This window comes from Heterocephalus glaber, unplaced genomic scaffold (genome assembly GCF_053883595.1).
Source record: "Heterocephalus glaber isolate CG9 unplaced genomic scaffold, H.glaber_assembly_v1.0 deba00001428, whole genome shotgun sequence".
Taxonomy (NCBI): Eukaryota; Metazoa; Chordata; class Mammalia; order Rodentia; family Bathyergidae; genus Heterocephalus; species Heterocephalus glaber.
The window spans coordinates 28,689,211-28,708,466 of NW_028258293.1; the positions used below are offsets into that span (position 1 = coordinate 28,689,211).

At 38.5% G+C, this 19,256-nt stretch overlaps 1 protein-coding gene across 8 annotated transcripts in view; it reads right to left on the bottom strand.

The window, feature by feature from the left end:
* Positions 1–19,256, bottom strand: part of C2cd3 (C2 domain containing 3 centriole elongation regulator) — a 136,344-nt gene that overhangs the window by 55,081 nt on the left and 62,007 nt on the right. For all 8 annotated transcript variants that reach the window (XM_087211321.1, XM_087211326.1, XM_087211322.1 and 5 more), the window contains 5 exons: positions 17,125–17,276; positions 14,769–15,015; positions 5,922–6,102; positions 2,744–2,927; positions 23–195 (listed from right to left, as the gene is read on the bottom strand). In XM_087211321.1, the coding sequence (XP_087067447.1) occupies positions 23–195; positions 2,744–2,927; positions 5,922–6,102; positions 14,769–15,015; positions 17,125–17,276 (937 nt within the window). The remainder of the gene's footprint in view (positions 1–22; positions 196–2,743; positions 2,928–5,921; positions 6,103–14,768; positions 15,016–17,124; positions 17,277–19,256) is intronic.

Sequence of the window (19,256 nt, forward strand, 5' to 3'; positions counted from 1 at the left end):
AGACACATTAGTCTTCAATTACCTGATGACTGGCTCCTCAATTCTTTCCTGTTCTCAAACCTGGGGATTAAAGGGAGATTAAAGGTCTGTATTCCCACATCCTCACGGTGCTGCATGGTTACCATGGCACAGATCCTCGATAATGGCAAGGTTCCTTTGGCAACCATCTGGTCTCTCACATTAGGATAATAGTACCTATGAAACACAAAAGCACAAGTTGTCAGTTGGAAAAATTAGTGGGTGAATGATTCAGTCTGTCCCAGGGATTAACTTTCAGAATCCATTTATCTTTGGAGCCTGATTATTCCCTATCGGTAGTATCTAGCTGTGATTGTGTCTGGCTGGATTTACTTCCCATTATATTACACGAAGAAACAACTCCATAAATTATACCCTGAGTTCAGCACAAAGCCCAGCTTCCCATAAGCTTTCTGTTTGAGGTATCTGTCTGTCTTAGACTTCTGGGAGTAGACACTTACTAAAGCTTCTATCCTGCAGCAGCAAAAATGGATGTAGATGAGAATAGATAAAGAACTTAAAAAAAAATCAAACCCTCCAAATATAAAGACCCAATTCAAAAATGGGCATCTGAAATAAACAGATATTTCTTAGACAAAGAAGTAAAAGCAGCAAATAAACATATGAAAAAATGTTCAGTATCACTGGTCATTCGAGAGATGCACATGAAAAAAACACTAAGATTCTACCTCACCCCAGAAAGAATGGCTGTTATCAAGAAATCCACCAATAACAAATGCTGGTGGGGATGTGGGGAGAAAGGAACCCTTCTCCATTATTGGTGGGAGTGCAGACTGGTGCAACCACTGTGGAAATCAATATGGAGGTACCTCAAAAAATTAGGTTTAAGGGTCGAGGATTTAGCTCAGTGGTTCCACTGCCTGCTTCGCAAGCACAAGGTCCCGAGTTCGATCCCTAGAACCACAAAACAAAACAAAACAAAACAAAGCTAGGATTAGAGGTCCCATTTGACCCAGCTATTCCTCTGCTGGGTATCCTCCCAAAAGAATTAAAGGAATCATGCCATAGTGACATATGCTTACACATGTTTATGGCAGCAGAGTTTGTAATTGCTAAAGCTTGAAAACAGCCCAATTGTCCATCAACTGGAGACTGGATAAAGAAGATGTGGTTTTTTTTTTTTTTTAATAAAATGGAGTACTACTCAGCCATAAAGAACGAGAAACCAGAGCCATTTATAGCTAAATGCATGCACATTGATGCCATACTATTAGGTGAAATAAATAGGACACAAGTGTAAATACAGAATAGTTTCTGTGGTGTGAGGAACTGAAAGTGTAAATAAGGATTAAAATGAATAACTGATAATGTGAAATAGGAAGAAAAGGTCTAAAGGGGTTGGGGAAGTGGGAGGGGTAGGGGAAAGGAAAAAATAAGAGAAAAGGAAAATGGAAACAAAGTCTTTGTAAATAGGGAGGGGTGGAGGGGTTGAAGGGAGGGCAGGGGAATGGGGAAAAAGTAAGAACCAAGATACATCATATCCCAATGATAAATGTAACTGTATTGTATACCTAAAAGGTATACCTAAAATGTACCAATGAAGTTAATAAAAAAAAAGATGATTAGGAAATGGTCCTCTGTTGAATTCATGAAAAAAAAATGGATCTAGATGGAGCAGTCCAAACCTTTTTCATGGCTCAGGCTTGTCTTTTAAGGCTTAGGCCCTTCTCATTTGGAGGAATGAATACTTGTCAGTGCCTTCCCTATTTCCTTCTCATGGCAAAACAATTTATTCTTGGATTCAAAGCTGTAAATCAAGCTGGGCATGGTGGCACCCACCTGTAATCTCAGCATTCTGGGAAGCTGAAGCAGGGGGATTGCAAGTTTGAGCCCAGCCTGGGAAACTTAGCGAGACCATGTCTAAAAAAAGGCTGGGGATGTAGCTCAGTGCAAAGGCCCTGAGTTCAATCCCCAGTACTGGGGGGGGGGGGGGGAGAGTTATAAACCAAAACTAGGCAGTTTAAAAAATCTGTTTTTCACTTGATGTCCATCTGTCTGAATTTAGGAAAAGTTCTGACATGTGATAACTCTTCCCTAATTCTGTTTTTGATGCTGTTTCTTTTTTTTTTTTCCTTTCAGTACTGGGGATTAAACCTTGGACCTTGGGCACACTAGGCAAGTATTCACTACTAAGCTACAACCCTCTGCCCCTTTTTTGAGAAAGGGTCTAAATTGCCCAGGCTGTGAAGTTGTGATCCTTCTGCCTCAGCCTCTCAAGTTGTTGGGATTACAGATGTGCATTGCCATGCCCAGCTTCCCGTTTATATTTATATTCTCAATCATTTTTAGTTTCTTGAAGGTATAGATGTAAAGGTGAAGACTGAACATCTGTATTCATGCCAGTATATTTTCTGGAAATCAGAATTTTCTGGAATTGTTTTTTTTTTTTTTTCTTTTGGTACCAGGGATTGAATTTGGGTCCTTCTGCTTGCGAGGCAGGCAGTGAAACCACTGAGCTAAATCCCCGGCCCAGGACTTCACTTTCAATGTAAGAGAGGTTAGAAGTATGAGATATAACTGTCGCAAGATCCTAACAAATTTCAGTAAAAAATAGACAAGAGTCACTGTCAAATAAAAAGAGAAAACAGGGCAGGGGGGCTGTTCGGTCTCTTTATGATAATTCTACCTTGGCTGGCAAAGGATAGGATGCTCTATGATTGTGCATGTCCTTCACAGGCATAAGACTAGGTTATCCATACTTTACCTGCACCAGATTTCAAACTGGATGCCACCTCCAGGCACAAGCCCCTGTGCAGAGAAGGCACTTAGAAGGAGTCTTTGCACTGGAACTTCAGTTGGCAACAGGAGAGTATGATGGTGCTCACTGTTAAAGATGGGATCTGGAATGCAGAGTGTGGTTGCAGTTCTGCAGGGCTTCACAGTAATTCCTTTGGAAAAGAAAAGCAGTTCAGAATAATCAACATGACATTTAGTGTTTTGTGTGTAGTAGGACAGCACTACTTAAATATACAGTATTTCAATTTTATCTTCACAATTATTACTGTTACTTCACAGGTATTCCTACTATTACTTCACAGATGACAGTAAGGATACCTTAAGAATACACAGTTAACTGAAAGGTCTTAAAGCTAGTAGGTCCCAGACCTAGAACCAGGACCTACATTTTCTGACTGTGTTATTCTATTTTTATTTATTGATTGATTGAGACAGGTTCTCACTATATAGTTCAGCCTGGCCTCGAACTTACTACAACCCAGGCAGGGCTCGATCTCGTGGTGATCACTTCTGCCTCAGCCTCCCAAGTGCTGGGATTACATGTGTGTGCCACCATGCCTGGCTAGTATTCTTACCAAAGTCCATTTCCCTAATTCAGTGGTGGCAAACAAATAGCACACATGCTAATTTCTTTTTAAGACAAAAGATGTTAATGTATGAGTTGTTTTCTCTAAACTAAAACCTCAGTATTCAGGTTTAATTGCAGTGTTGGCACTTTGGGATAAATAAGTGGGTTTTGAGTTGCAGTTTGGGTACTTGCCTCTAAAAGGTTCACCATCACTGCCCTAATGACTATGGTCTCTTAAGTTCTTATGATAATGTGGAAGAGATCCTTCTGTTCTTGGACAATGTACTGGGGTTCCAATTTCTCCACATCCTGTCGACACTTGTTAGTGGCCTTCTCTCTCCTCTTTAAATTACAGCTATTTTGGTGAGTATAAAGTGTAGCTCATGGTGGTTTTGATATACATTCCCCAAGTGACTAATGATGCTCAGTATCTGCTATGGTTTGGATGTAGTTTGTCTCCAAATGGTTCAGCTGTTGGATGCTCAGTCCCAGTGTAGCGATGTTGAGAGGTGGTAGAACCTCTAAGAGCTGGGACCAGTGGGAGGTGGTTAGATTACTGGTAGTGCTGCTCTCAGAAGAAATTAATACTGGTTTCATAGAGTAAGTTAGTTTTTTTGAGAGCAAGCTGTTATAAAGTGAAGACCACCCATGTGCTTGACTCCTTTGGCATATAGCCATCTCTGCTCTGCTTCTCAAGTTGTGACTCAGCCAAAGGGACCTCTGTCAGAAGCTGAACTGATGGAGCCATACACATTTGGACTTTCAGCCTCAAAAACTATGAGTTAAATAAACTTCTTTATAAGGTACCGACCTTCAGGTATTTTATTACAGCAACAGAAAATGGACTATTATAGTATTTTTGTATGTGCTTTGTATGTATTAGCTACTTGTGTATCTGTGGAGAAATGGTTAGTTGCTTAGTTTTCCCCTGGGCTGTTTTTTTAAATTATTGATTTGTAAGAGTTTTTAATATGCTCTGTATATACATTTCTTATTTGAATCCCCAAGTCAATACTGGCAGCACCTGGCAGTCATTTATGGACATGTACAGAATGGTGAAAATTTTTGAGTTGCCAGATTTGCTCACTTTCAGCAGAGATCATATAAGACAAGACTCTGCTTTTTTGTTTTAGCTCTCAGAGGTGATTAGAAAATGGAGATGGTAAGGGCAGAGCAGAATAGTACAAGAAACTCTAGCTCTGTTTACAATGAACAGCATTTGAATTTCAACTGGTACTTGTTGATGTGTCACCTTGAGCAAGTCATTTAACATGACAGAATCTCATTTTCTCTTTTATGAAAAACAAACAAAAACCAAAAGAAAATAGAAACTAACCAGGATCTTTGTTTGTAGGATTTAAGATTCTGATCTATGTGAGACATGTATATATACATTTTTCTTTTAGCAACAATTGTTTGGAATTCCCTAATTTCCTAAATTGCTCATAGTGACTTTATAGATCATAACTACCATGAATAATAAGAATTAACTATATGTGACTAAAATTATAGGCATATAAATTATACAAAATCAGATAAAATAATTGGTAGCTCTATAAAGAAATTCTTTGTACTATGTTCTTTTCATTCTTTTTTCTTTCTTCTTTAAATTTCGAGACAGGGTCTTGCTAAGTCATTAAATTGCCTGGGTTGGCCTTGAACTTAAAATTCTCCTGTCTCAACTTCCCAGAGTGCTGGGATTACAAGCATGCATCTCCATGCCTAGCTCTTTGTACTACAGTAAGTACCTGACTTACAAACATTGAGTTGTGAATTTTCACAGATACGAAATGGACCTTGCATTATGAACATTCATAGATGGGAACAAATCGTGGAAATAGCTTATGTGTCTACCTTACCATTTTACGGTAACTGTAAAGTAAAAGTAGTTTATTTACAGTATTTTTGTGTGTGGTTTGGTTTATGTTTAACATTGTATATTTGTGTTAAAGGTGTATAAGACTCTGTTGGACTTATGAATGAATTCGACTTAGAACGTTCTGGAATAGAACTTGTTCATTAAGTTGGGGACTTAGGGTATTTGTATAAGTGTTCTGTAAATCTGAAATCATATCAAAATAAAAAGTTACAGGATGGGCACATGCCTATCATTTAGGAGGTGGCAGGGTGATCCTGAGTTTGAGCCCAGCCCAGGCAACTTAGCAACTTAATGAGACCATGTCTCAAAATATAAAAAGGGCTAGGAAGGTAACTCAATGAGAAAACTATGGTCTCAATCCCCACTACTGCAAAATAAAGAAGTACAATTTATTTAGTCCATCTCCTGTTTTACTGCCTGAGGAAAACTAGAAATATTCAGCAACAAAAAATCCACTCAAGAAAAAATAAGTGTGAAAAAGAACTATACAAGAATGAAAAGGCCTAGCTGGCCATGCGGTACATGCCTGTTATCATAGCATAGAGCAGGCTGAAGCAAGAAGATCACGAGTTTGAGGACAGTTTGAACTACATAGAGTTCAAAGGTGTCCTGGACTATATAGTGACATCCTGTCTCAAAAAACAAAAAAACAAAAACAAAAATAAAAAAGAATGAGAAGCCCTAATCGACCAAACCTACCATTTTCAAGGAACTCAGGTCCTCTGAGCACACTGGACTGTGAGTCTTGAAATGGAAAATAGTACTGGACATAACAATCTGCTTCTCCCCAGACTGTTGCCTGAAGAGGGACTAGCCCTTTAACCATCTCTACGTGGAACTCAAAGTGGTGCTCCATCAATCCATTTCCTTGGTCCTCCTCCTATTACATGAGACAGAAACACTGGTGAGCTTTAAAGAATGACTTACTTAAAATATTCCTGCTTCTCGAGAAAGCCTGAGTATAGATGAGGAAATAAAACAGATTCTTAATTTTACTTATATTTAACCCTCACAACTGCTTAGTGTAAACAGACCAAGCAGGATTTTCTCTAGCTCATGACACTGAATTCATATTAGGAAATCCATGAATGTAATTCTATGCATTAATGGAACAAAGGGAAAAAAACCAGTTAAACATCAATAAATGCTTAGTAGCCATGTGGTAAAATGCAGCAGTTGTTTAATGAAAGCTTTTAGTGCACTAAAAATAGAGCCCATTTCTTTAATAGGGAGAAGAATACATATTTGAAACCAACAGGTATTAATTTAGTTAATTACTATCTCTAGAGACCCTGGGAAAGTCTAATAACAGTAAGGACTTGGGCTGGGGATTTAGCTCAGTGGTGCCGCCGCCTGCCTTGCAAGTGCAAGGTCCTGAGATTGATCCCTGGTACCAAAAAAACAAAAACAAAAACAAAACAGTAAGGACTACTTAGGGAGGTAGTGAATACACCATTACTAAAGGTATAATTACTATTAAAGATTAACCATGTATTTATTGAGTATTTACTACAAGCCAGGCATTGCACTAAGTACTTCATTTGTATTACATAATTTAACATGCATAGCTAATAACAGCGGAACCAGGATTTGGACTCAGGTAGTCTGATTCTGAAGTCAGTGTTCTTTACCTCTATCCTATACAGTTTCTGCAGACATTAGACAACTGATTATTTAAAGGGGAAAATTCAGGATTCAGATAAGAGAGAGATAGAATAAATTATGTATTTACCACTTTATCAGCCAATAAATCTGGAATAGAGGCGCTATTAGGTCTTTGCTTTGAAATCTAAAAATATGTTAGCAATGACTGGTCAAAGGCTTTCCTTAGAATAGTAGAAAACTTACATTTTGATTTCCTGAATGAAAAAAATTGGTGTGGAGGGGTCTCTCAGTTATACCAGCTACTTGATTTGATCATACAGTATTGTAGTAATTTAACATTTCAGTTCCACAGATGATGAACTTGATCAAAGCCATGAGTATGGGGGGAAAATCAATTGTATTTATAGATACATAAACTCACAAGCAAGCCTTTCAAGGATTTCCTCTGTGTCCATATTAAGAAATATTTTCTAAATTTTAGTATGGAATTTAACAAAATCTGAGTGTACGGGACAAAATGGGAGAGCATATAATACTTAAACAGACTTGGGCATATTATTGGTAATTTTTCTTTATGTTTTTAAGTAATTTCAATTAGAAAAATATCATTTAATTTACTGATAAGACACTAGTATCTAATAAACAGCAAAGGATTAGAGTTCATAACATAAACAATAATCTGCTAATGGATATTTTCCTGATGCAGACATTCAAATCTGTCATCCAGATTCAGATTAAAGAACATAACATACTTAAATGATTGTGGAGATACTGATTTCAGGTTTTACTAGTAAAGACAACAAATGCTGTATGTATAATATCATGACACAGCGAAATGAAAACTGAACTTGGAGTCAAAAGACCTGTCTCTGAACTCTATTCTCTCATTCTTAGTTATGTGAATCTACACAGTAACAAAACTTCTTTGATTCTTTGTTTCATCACCTATAAATGAGAATGATCTCATATAGTTGTTAGGGAAATGAACATAGAGTATGTCATAAATAAAGTTTACTTTCTCAATTATATAGCACTATACAAGAGATTTACTTTTAAAATTATTAATAGAAAAACAAGGCACTTCAAAATAGGAAGAAAAGGTCCAAAGGGGTAGGGGTAGTGGGAGGGGCAGGGGAAAGGAAAGAAGGGAAAGGAAAAATGATGAGAAATGGAAAAAATGGAAATAAAGTCTTTGTAAATAGGGAAGGGTGGAGGGCGTGAAGGGAGGGCTAGGAATGGGGAAAAAATAAGAACCAAGATGCATTATGTAAAGGTACAGTTCCCAGTGAGAAATGCAATTGTGTTGTATACCTACAATGCACCAATAAAAGAATTTAATACAAAAAAAAGTTACAATTAAGTGCCTTTTTTTTTTTGCACTTTCTTAAATTCTTTTATTGGTGCATTGTAGGTATACAACACAATTGCATTTCTCACTGGGAACTGTACCTTTACATAATGCATCTTGGTTCTTATTTTTTCCCCATTCCTAGCCCTCCCTTCACGCCCTCCACCCTTCCCTATTTACAAAGACTTTATTTCCATTTTTTCCATTTCTCATCATTTTTCCTTTCCCTTCTTTCCTTTCCCCTGCCCCTCCCACTACCCCTACCCCTTTGGACCTTTTCTTCCTATTTTACATTATCGATTATTCATTCTAATCATTGGTACATTTTAGGTATACAATATAATGACATTCATCATTGGAAATTTGCACCTTTACATAGTCTCTCTTGGTTCTTATTTTTCATGCTTGCCCAGCCCTCCCTTCAACCCCTCCAGTCCTCCCTATTTACAAAGATTTTGTTCCTATTTTTCCATTTTCTCATATTAATCCCATTCCCTTCTATCCTTTCCCCTAGCCCTCCCACTTTCTTCCCCTTTGCCCCTTTTCTTCCTATTTCACATGACCTATTACACATTTAGTCCTTATTTACACTTTCAGTTTCTCACACCACAGAAATTATTCGGTATTTACACGTGTGTCCTATTTGTTTCACTTAAGAGTATCGCCTCAATGTGCATCCACTTAGCTATAAATGTCTCTAATTTCTCATTTTTTATGGTTGAGTAGTACTCCATTTTATAAAAAACCACATTTTCTTTATCCAGTCTCCAGTTGATGGGCATTTGGGCTGTTTCCAAGTTTTAGCTATTACAAACTGCACTGCTATGAACATGGGTGCACATATATCACTGTGGTATGATTCTTTTAATTCTTTGGGGAAGATCCCCAGCAGTGGAATAGCAGGGTCAAATGGGACTTCCAGACCTAGTTCTTTGAGGTATCTCCATACTGATTTCCACAGTGCTTGCACCAGTCTACACTCCCACCAGCAGTGGACCAGGGTTCCTCTTTGCCCACAGCCCCGCCACCATTTGTTATTGGTTGATTTCATGATAGCAGCCATTCTTTCTGGAGTGAAGTGGAATCTCAGCGTTGTTTTCATTTGCATCTCTAGAATGACCAGTGATGTTGAACATTTTTTCATGTATTTATTGGCTATTTCTACTTCTTTGTCTGAGAAATGTCTGTTCATTTCAGATGCCCATTTTTCGATTGGGTCTTTAAATTTGGGAGGTCTGATCTTTTTAAGTTCTTTATAGATTCGAGATAGTAGACCTTTGTCTGAGGAAGAGCAGGCGAAGATTTTTTCCCACATTGTGGGTTGTCTCTTCACACTGCTGGTGGTTTCTCTTGCTGTGCAGAAGCTTTTTAATAAGAAGAGATCCCATTTGTTGATTGTTTGTGCTAGTTCATGGGCAACTGAGGTTTTGCTCATAAAATCTTTTCCTACACCGATGTCTTCAAGGGTTCTACCTAACCTCTGTTCCAACTGGTTCAGAGTTTCTATTTTAATATTTAGATCTTTAATCCATTTTGATTTTAGTTTAGTGCATGGTGAGAGATATAGGTCTAGTTTTAATCTCTGGCAAGTTGAAGCCCAATTTTTCCAGCACCATTTATTAAAGAGGCTACCTTTCCTCCAGTGAGGGTGTTTGGCTCCTTTGTCAAAGATGAGATGGCTGAGTGTGTCTGGCGTTGTTTCTGCATCTTCTAATCTGTTCCACTGGTCCTCAGGTCTGTTTCTTTGCCAGTACCATGCTGTTTTTATCACAGTAGCTTTGTAGTATAGTTGCAGGTTGGGATTTTGATACCCCCTGCCATGTCTCTGTTACCTAGAATTGCTTTTGCTATTCTGGGTCTCTTCTTGTTCCAAATGAATTTTTGGATTGTTTTCTCGAGGTCTATGAAGTATGCTGCTGGGATCTCAATTGGAATTGCATTAAATCTATATAGCAGTTTTGGAAGTATGGCCATTTTCACTATATTAATCCTTCCTCCCCAGGAGCAGGGGATGTCTGTCCATTGTCTGATATCATCTTCAATCTCTCTTTTCAGAGTGCCATAGTTTTCAGAGAAGAGATCTTTGATTTCTTTCATTAGGATGATTCCTAGGTATTTCAGTTTTTTGGATGCTATTGTGAAAGGAATTATTTGCCCTATTTCTCTCTCAGTGAGTCTGTCATTGGTGTAGAGGAAAGCTATTGATTTTTGTGTGCTGACCTTGTAACCAGCTACTTGACTGAATTTGGTTATTAAGTCTAGAAGACTTTTGGTGCAGTTCTTGGGGTCTTCTATATAGAGTATCAGGTCATCTGCAAATAATGACAATTTGACTTCTTCATTTCCTATCTTTATCCCTTTTATTTCTTTCTCTTGTCTAACTGCCGTGGCTAATGTTTCCAGAACTATATTGAACAAGAGTGGTGATAGTGGACATCCTTGTCTTGTTCCTGATTTTATTGTCAAGGATTTCAGTTTCTGACCATTTGGTATGATATTGGCTGTTGGTTTTTCATAGACGGCTTCTATCAGTTTGAGGTAGAGACCATCTATTCCAATTTTTTGTAGGGTTTTTATCATTAATGTGTGTTGGATTTTGTCAAATGCTTTTTCTGCATCAGTGGAGATAATCATATGGTTTTTGTCCTTGGCTCTATTGATATAGTGTATTACATTGATTGATTTTCGTTTATTGAACCATCCCTGCATCCCTGGGATGAATCCCACTTGATCAGGGTGTATGATCTTCTTGATGATCTTCTGCATTGTTTGCCAGTATCTTATTAAGGATTTTTGCATCTATGTTCATTAGTGAGATTGGCCTATAGTTCTTTTCAATTGGGTCTTTCTCTGCTTTGGGGATCAAGGTGATGCTTGCTTCCAGGAATGAATTTGGGAGAATTGCTTCCCTTTCAGTTTCACTGAAGAGTTTAAACAGTAGTGGCAGCAGTTCCTCTCTAAATGTCTTGTAGAATTCAGCAGTGAAGCCATCAGGGCCTGGGCTTTTCTTAGTTGATAAGTTTTTAATTACATTTTCAATTTCATTGGTTGATATTGGGTTGTTCAGAATTTTTAGGTCTTCTTCGTTCAACTTTGGTAATTCATATGTATCTAGGAATCTGTCCATTTCTTCTGTGTTGTCCATCTTATTGGCGTACAGGTTCTGGACGTAGGTATTGATGATCCTCTGGATTTCTGCTGGGTCTGTTGTCATTTCACCCTTTTCATTCCTAATTGCATGGATTTGGGCCTTTTCTTTCCTTTTTCTGACAAGGTTGGCTAAAGATTTGTCAATTTTGTTGATTCTTTCGAAGAACCAACTCTTGGCTTCATTGATTTTTTGTATTGTTCTCTTAGTCTCCATTGCATTGATTTCTCCTCTGATCTTTATAATTTCCTCCCTCGTATAAGCTTTGGGGTTGTCCTGCTCTTCTTTTTCTAAAGCTTCAGGTTCAGCATCAGATTGTTTAATTGGGCTCATTCTGTTTTCCTAATATGCACATTCACTGCTATGAATTTCCCTCGTAAGACTGCTTTCATTGTGTCCCATAGATTCCATTATGTTGTATTGTCATGTCATTTAACTGAAGGAACTGTCTGATTTCTTCTTTAATTTCCTCTGTGACCCACTGGTTATTCAGAAGTGTGTTGTTCAATTTCCATGTGTTTATGAAATTTTTTGAGTTTCTTTTGCTATGGATCTCCAATTTCATTGCACTATGGTCTGATAATATACAGGGGATAACTTCAATTCCTTTGCACTTACTTAAACATGTTCTATGTGTGAGTATGTGGTCTATTTTGGAGAATGACCCATGTGCAGCTGAGAAGAATGTGTATTCTGATTTTGTGGGAACATTCTGTAAACATCTGTTAAGTTCATTTGTTCAAGAGTTTGATTGAGTTCTAGTATTTCATTGCTTGTTTTTTGTCTAGTTGATCTATCTATTTGTGACAGTGCGGTGTTGAGGTCCCCCACTACAATTGTATTAGTGCATATATGACTTTTCATGTCCATTAGTATTTGTTTTATATAGTTGGGTGCACTAGTGTTTGGTGCATAGATATTTATGATTGTCATCTCTTCCTCTTGGATTGTTCCCTTTACAAGGATGTAGTGTCCTTCTTCGTCTCTCTTAATCAGTGTTGGTTTGAAATCTACTTGATCTGCAAAGAGGATAGCTACTCCTGCTGTTTTTTGGGTTCCCGTCGCATGGAGTATTGTTTTCCACCCTTTAACTTTCAGTCTATGAGTTTCCTTTTGAATTAAGTGTGTTTCTTGTATGCAGCATATTGTTGGATTTTGCTTCTTGACCCATTCTGTCAGTCTATTTCTTTTGATTGGTGAATTGAGACCATTAATGTTGATGGTTATAACTGAAATGTATTGACTTGTCATTGCCATGACTTCTTCTTTTTGTTGGGTTCTCCCCCTTTACATTGAATTTCTTGTCATGCCAGATGGGTTCATTCTGCTTTGCTTCCTGGGGTTGTGATCCTCAATGTCTGTTCCTAGGATATTGTTTAAAGTTCTTTGGAGTGCTGGTTTGGTATTCACGAAGTTCCTAAGGTGCTCTTTGTCATGAAAGTATCTTATTTCTCCATCCATTTTGAAAGATAGTTTTGCAGGGTACATCGATCTGGGTTGGAGGCTGTTTTCTTTTAGGGCTTGGAATATGTCACTCTAAGCTCTTCTTGCCTTGATGGTTTGTGCTGAGAAGTCTCCTGTGATTCTGATGGGCTTTCCTTTGTATGTGATTTGTTTCTTTTCTCTGACTGCTTGGAGAACTTTGTTCTTCTTTTGGGTTTCTGGAATCTTAACTATTATATGCCTATGTGTAGATTTTTTTTGATCAAGCTTATTTGGAGTCCTATATGTCTCACTTATCTGTATGTCAAGCTCTTTTCCCCTGCTTGGGAAGTTTTCTGCCATTATTTCTGTGAAGAGATTTTTTATGTCATCTCCACTCTCTCCTGTTTCTTCATTGAGCCCAATCAGTCTTATGTTATTCTTCTTTGCATCATCTAGCAGCTGCTGGATTGATTTCTCATGTTCCCTTATAATTTTGAAGCACTTTTTCTTTTCCTGGTCACTAATTGCAATCTTATCTTCTATATCTGAAATTCTGTCCTCACATTGGCTCATTCTGCTGTGTAGACTTTCAATGGAGTTTTTCATGTCCTGGAAATCTATTTGCATCTGTTTTATGGATTCCATTTGTTTCTTATGTTGGGATTCCATCATGTTCCTCAGCTCCTCTCTAGATTTATTAATCATGTCTTGCACTAGGGGGACAATTTCTCCTGTTATCTGAGAAATTATTTCTGATTTCATTTTTTCCAGATTCCCTTTTGTTGCAAGTTCAGTGGGTCCAGGTGGTTGAGTATCAGAGTGTTCCATCTCATTTCCCTTTGGGGTTGCTGTAGGTGATCTGGAAGCCTGGTTTTGAGACTTATTTACGTGTTTTCTCATTTCGACTGGGGCGGGGGGCTGTTAGCGCTTGCACGGATCACCTTCTCTGAGCTGGGTGAGGTGGGACAGGGGCCGGGAGCAGCGGTAGGGATGGTGACCCAAAAGCCCTTTCCTGTGGGCTGGAAGCAGCGGGAGGGATGGTGGCCGGGAAGCCCCTTCCTCTGGACCAGGAGCAGTGGGATGGTGGCTCAGAAGCCCCTCCCTCTGGGCTGGGAGCGGTGGGAGGGATGGTGGCCTGGAAGCCCCTTCCTCTGGGCCAGGAGCAGTGGGACAGAAGGTGGCCCAAAAGCCCTTTCCTCTGGGCTGGGAGCAGCAGGAGGGATGTTGACCGGGAAGTCCCTTCCTCTGGACCAGGAGCAGTGGGAAGACGGCTCAGGAGCCCTTACCTCTGGGCCGAGAACAGCGGGACTCAATACCTTGGTCTGGTGGTCTGGTGTCCTCTGCGTCTTTGTAGTGTGGAAGCAGGTGGCTGCCTGTCTGCAGCGGGGTGATTCTGTGTCTTCCATGCGACTCAGGACCTCGGTAGGGCGTGCACAGACCTTCCTGTGTGCAGTGGGCTGATTTGGCATATTCTGCTTGACTGGGGACCTCGGTAGGGCGTGGGCAGACCTGTCTGTCTGCAGCGGGCTGATTCGGCGTGTTCTCACTTAATTGTAACTTTTAACATGGATTTCGCCAATAGAGTGAGATTTTGCTGACTAACGTTTGGGATCACCCCCTTCTCCCAAAGTTTTTTTTTTTTTTTTTGGTACCTGGGATCAAACTTGGGGCCTTGTGCTTTCAAGGCAGGCGGTGGAACCACTGAGCTAAATCCCCAGCTCCACAATTTTTTTTAAAAGGCAATTCAATTAGTACATTAGAAAATTAAGATCTGGTTGTTCAGTCAGATTTTCCTTATAAATTCTGAGAGCTGAGAGGAACACAGAGAACCATTTAAACCATAAGAAAAAAAAAAAGTAACGATTCTTCTGATTTTAAAGCAAGCACTGGAGTGAAAGTTAAGTTCTCTTGTTGAGCCTTCCATTACTGAAATAAGGATTTGGGGTAACAGTTTCACTTAAATGTTGAACAGAAAATGGGATTTTAGTTTTCTATGAAAGAAACAGTGTGGAGTCATTACCATAGCCACAGATGCTACAGATGGCTGATCCAGGAAATGGGCTGGCCTAGGACCAGAGGGAGGGAGTGTTCCTTCTTCATTCTTTAATCTTTGCAGTGCTATTATCTGATCTGAAGAACCCATGGCTAAAAACACTCGAAGACTCCCATTTTGGTGTCCTGAGAATACATCAATCACAGGCATGTAGCTGTCCACAGCAACAACTGGGTACCTGGCATCAAGCAGCAGGCGAGAAATCTTTGGATCTCTAGAGAAGAAGAAATTGTGAATGAACAAATAACTACAATTAATCATGTCAAGAGTTGCTATATTTCTTTTTTTTTTTTTAATGGTACTGGGGATCGAACTCAGTACCTTGCGCTTGCCTGGGAGGCACGGTGCCACTGAGCTACATCCCCTGCCCAAGAGTTGCTACATTTCTTACATGGCTTTTTTCCCTCAGTTTGTCAAAATGGATCTACAACTACAAAAGTAATTTTGGTTTTAAAAAATGTGATTCTGTCAGTAATCAAACTAAAATTATTAGGCAGTTTAAGTTCAAAATGCAACAATTTCAGGGCTGGGAAATGTGTCTGATGTATCTCTGTACTACCATGACCCCAAGCCTAGGGTCTGTGACAAAGCAAGTATCTCAGTTGAGCCTTGCTGAATTGCCATTCATTTATTTATTCATTCATTTAGAAACAGGGTCTTGCACATAGGTTAGCCTGGACACAAACTTTTTGACTTTGCCTCTCAAGTGTGAATTGTATTATTTTAGATGGAGGCAGTGTAGTCAACTAAGAAGCATGTGGACTTTAGTCTAGCCGATAAGATTTGGATAATATTACCAATGATGTCTGCCATCTACTGAGCACATACTATGTGGTAGGTACTTTATAGTGTTTCTACTCCACTTAACGCTGCAAAAGTTGGTATTATCCATTGTTAACAGATAAGAAAAGCTCAATTCAGAAAGGTTAAGTAACTTAGTTAAGGACACACAGGTAGTAGGAAGTTGAGCTAGGATTTAGGGTTTGAGCTACTGTATTTGATTCTAAAGCTCAAATGTTCTTCATTATATTGCATTAGCTCTCCCACTTACTTGCAAGATTACTTAAGCAATCAATTTGACTTTTCTGAGTCTGATTCCTCCTTTTAAAATGTAAGTAATTAAATTTTCATCACAGGCTGTAGGGACTACAGAATGATAACAAATATAAAATACCAATTATGTTGCTTGGTACAAGGGTAAATGTTCAGTAATTGGTAGCCACTATTATTTTATACTCCTTCAGAAAGAATGAAACAGGAAGTGGAGGAAAGGGAATGCCAGACCAGACTAATATCACAACTATTTAAAAAAAATAGAAAAAGCCTATAGCAAACATCCATGATTTCAGCATTATTTCTCAACCTGCCTGTTTTCTAATGTTACCATCATAAGTACTTAACTACTCACAGAAGGTGAACCCATGTATTTTATAACCGGATCCTTGGAATTGTTCCAAAAAAGACACAGGGGATCTATTATCACCCTCATTTTACAGTTAAGGAAAAGAAAACCGGAGAGGTTAAGTGACTTTTCTAAGTCAAAGGCCAGATTTTCTCATTTGTAGAACAGGGGGAATGATAATACTTCATAACTTATAGGAAAGCTCAAATGAGATAATGGCTACAAAAGCCCAACATTTAAAACAGAACCATAAAAAAGCTTCTAGGGAAGAGATGAGTTATAAAGTAATTAAATATTTGCACTTTGAATCAAAACAAAAAATGAACAGTTGCACTAAGCATAGAAATAAACTTCAGGTTAATTCATACTCCAGACAAGTGCTAAAAGTGAGGTACAATAATCAAATCTAAAGGTCTGAAACATAGTATTGATTACAGAAATTTTGCAAATAATGGATAATGAACCATAGTGACATTTCATGACAGAGAGGTAAAGTGTTAGTTTAGTGTGATGGTACCTTTTGACAGTAGAGCTTTTTTGGTAGAGAATGGACTCCTCAGTGAGGCGATCCAGGTACTAAACCTGGTTCTACTCTTAGGACATTTGTGACAAGTAATTTAACTTGTTTGAGTCTCTGTTAACTCATTTGTACAACAGGGGAAATAAAAGGACCTGTCTCAGAGGTTTTTATGAATATTAAATGACTTGATGTATGAGAGGCCCTGAGCACAAGTGCCTAAAATATGGTAAGCAGTTTCTGTACTGCTGTTCTACAACAGGAGAAAGAAAACAGCGGTGAACCCCAGAGAGTCCTCCAAGGGACTGTTGAGCTATTCATATTTGAAAACCAAAAGAATTCCTTTTCAGTCCACACAAAGACAAAGATACAAAGTAAAGAATACTCCAAAAGATCCTATTTACTTGAATGACATGTAAAATTGATGGAGAGGGAGTTTCACCAGCCCGAGCAGCTTGTCCTGTCCTGGGCTCCGCACCTTGTTCCAAGTTTCAATTATCATCACATTGTTTTTAAGCCTTTCCAGATATTTGGAAGACAGAGAGACAGGAATCACCTGTGGAGAAAAACACCAACAAAAAAAGTCCACATCTGAGAGAAAGGATCAATTTCTATTTTTACTCAACAAATATTTACTGTGCATGTACAGTGTTAGGAGCCAAGACATTAAAATTAAATTAATTTTGTGCTCTCAACAGAAGTTGTTAGAGAGTAAGCAATCTGTTGTTAGAGTAACACATATAGGCCAGAAACAAACCTGTATTCAAATGAAATGGCCTAGTGCAAAAAGCTCTGCCCAACAGGTCTCATGGAAAATAGTAGGGGCAACTGTTCATCTGGATTTGCAATGTAAAATTATTCAAGAACTGACCAGTTGGTTCTTGAAAGAGAAAATATAAGTCATAAAAAGTCAGAGATCTAGAGGAAAGGGTAGCTCTGTCAAATTAATAGCACAAACTGGGTGTAGTGCTGCACGCCTGTAATCCTAGTACTCGGGAGGTTGGGGCAGGAGGATTGCTAAAAGTTTGAGGCCAGCCTGGGCTACATAGTGAGTTCAAGGCCAGCCTGAATTACATAGCGAAGGGCCGGGGATTTAACTCAGCCGTTCTGGCACCTGCCTCGCAAGCGCAAGGTCCCGAGTTGATCCCCGGTACCAAAAAAAAAAAAGAAAAAAAAAAAGAAGGAACTGAATTACATAGGGAGACCAATCAAAAAAACAAACAAACAACAACAAAAAAAAAAGAAAAGAAAAGATTAATAGCACAATCAAGGGACCTGTAATTTGAAGGAACCCAACCTATAGTAATAACTATAATAATGGAATTGAAATAATCTGCAATGATGAAACCAATGAAAACCATAAGAGGCAAAAAGAGTGAAACCAGAAAAAGTATAAAGTCTGATGATGGGGTAGGGTGTGTTCTTTGCATGTGTAAGGTCCTATGTTCAATCCCCAGCACCAAAGAAAATATAAATAAAGCATGATGAAAGAAAGATACTAGAAGTGGAGAGAACCAGAGCAGAGCTACTTTTGTATTCATCTAAGAAATTCTAATTACTTAAGGATTATGTAATTCTGTTCTGAAAACCAGACGTAAAACACAGCAACCTAGTCTAAATAGGAAGTTTAAGAGAAAGCTTAGGGGAGAAAGAAAGTAATCCTAAATGTTAATGCTGAGCAGGAACTACCTAGAACAAAATGCTCTGCTTAAGAGGTATCATACAGATTGAGAAAAAAAAATTTAGAGAACAGTACATGTAAAAATTATAAAGGTTGGAGAAGAGAACAGTCAGGAAATGCCGAGTAGCTAAGCACAGGTGGACTATCCAAGTGTGGAGAAGAATGGTGGAGTTTAGATGGGAGAAGTGGATGCACTCAGTTCTTAAAGGGTCTTGGAGACTACACTAAGGATTGAAAGTGTATCCTGAAGGCTTTAGGGAATCACTGAAAAGCTTTCGCAGGGGAATAAAATATTCAGGTTAGTGTTTTAGAAAGCTCATTCTTAGTGGTACATACAGGAAGGAATGGATAGAGAGAGGTCAGAAATAGGTAGAACAATCTGCAGACTATTTGGAATGAGTGTGAAGGCTTGAATGGAATCAGTGGCAATGTAATGGAAGGGGATGCATTCTAGAGATAGTTAAGTTTGTAGCATCTATTGGACTTGGTCAGTAATTACTAAGAGTCATGGACAACTTTCAGGTTCTATTTAAATTTCTGAGTAAATTATAAAACAAATTAAGGTAGACAAAAAGAACAGATTTGGAAGCAATAATAAATTCAGATTTGGACACATCTGAATTCCTTCTTTCATTTACACATTCTTACTTAATACCTGGTACACGCCAGGCAACATGTTAAGGCTAAGTGTAGTCTTTTGAGGCATTCAGTGGGTGGTGACTAGCAGGCAGTCAGATACAGAGGTGTGAAATGTATGGTTATACAGAAATGCAGATCTGGAAGTTATCTTCATAAAAATGAAAGCTGAAGCTGTAGAAATAGATGTGATGATCATAGGGAAAAGGGGGTTAATTT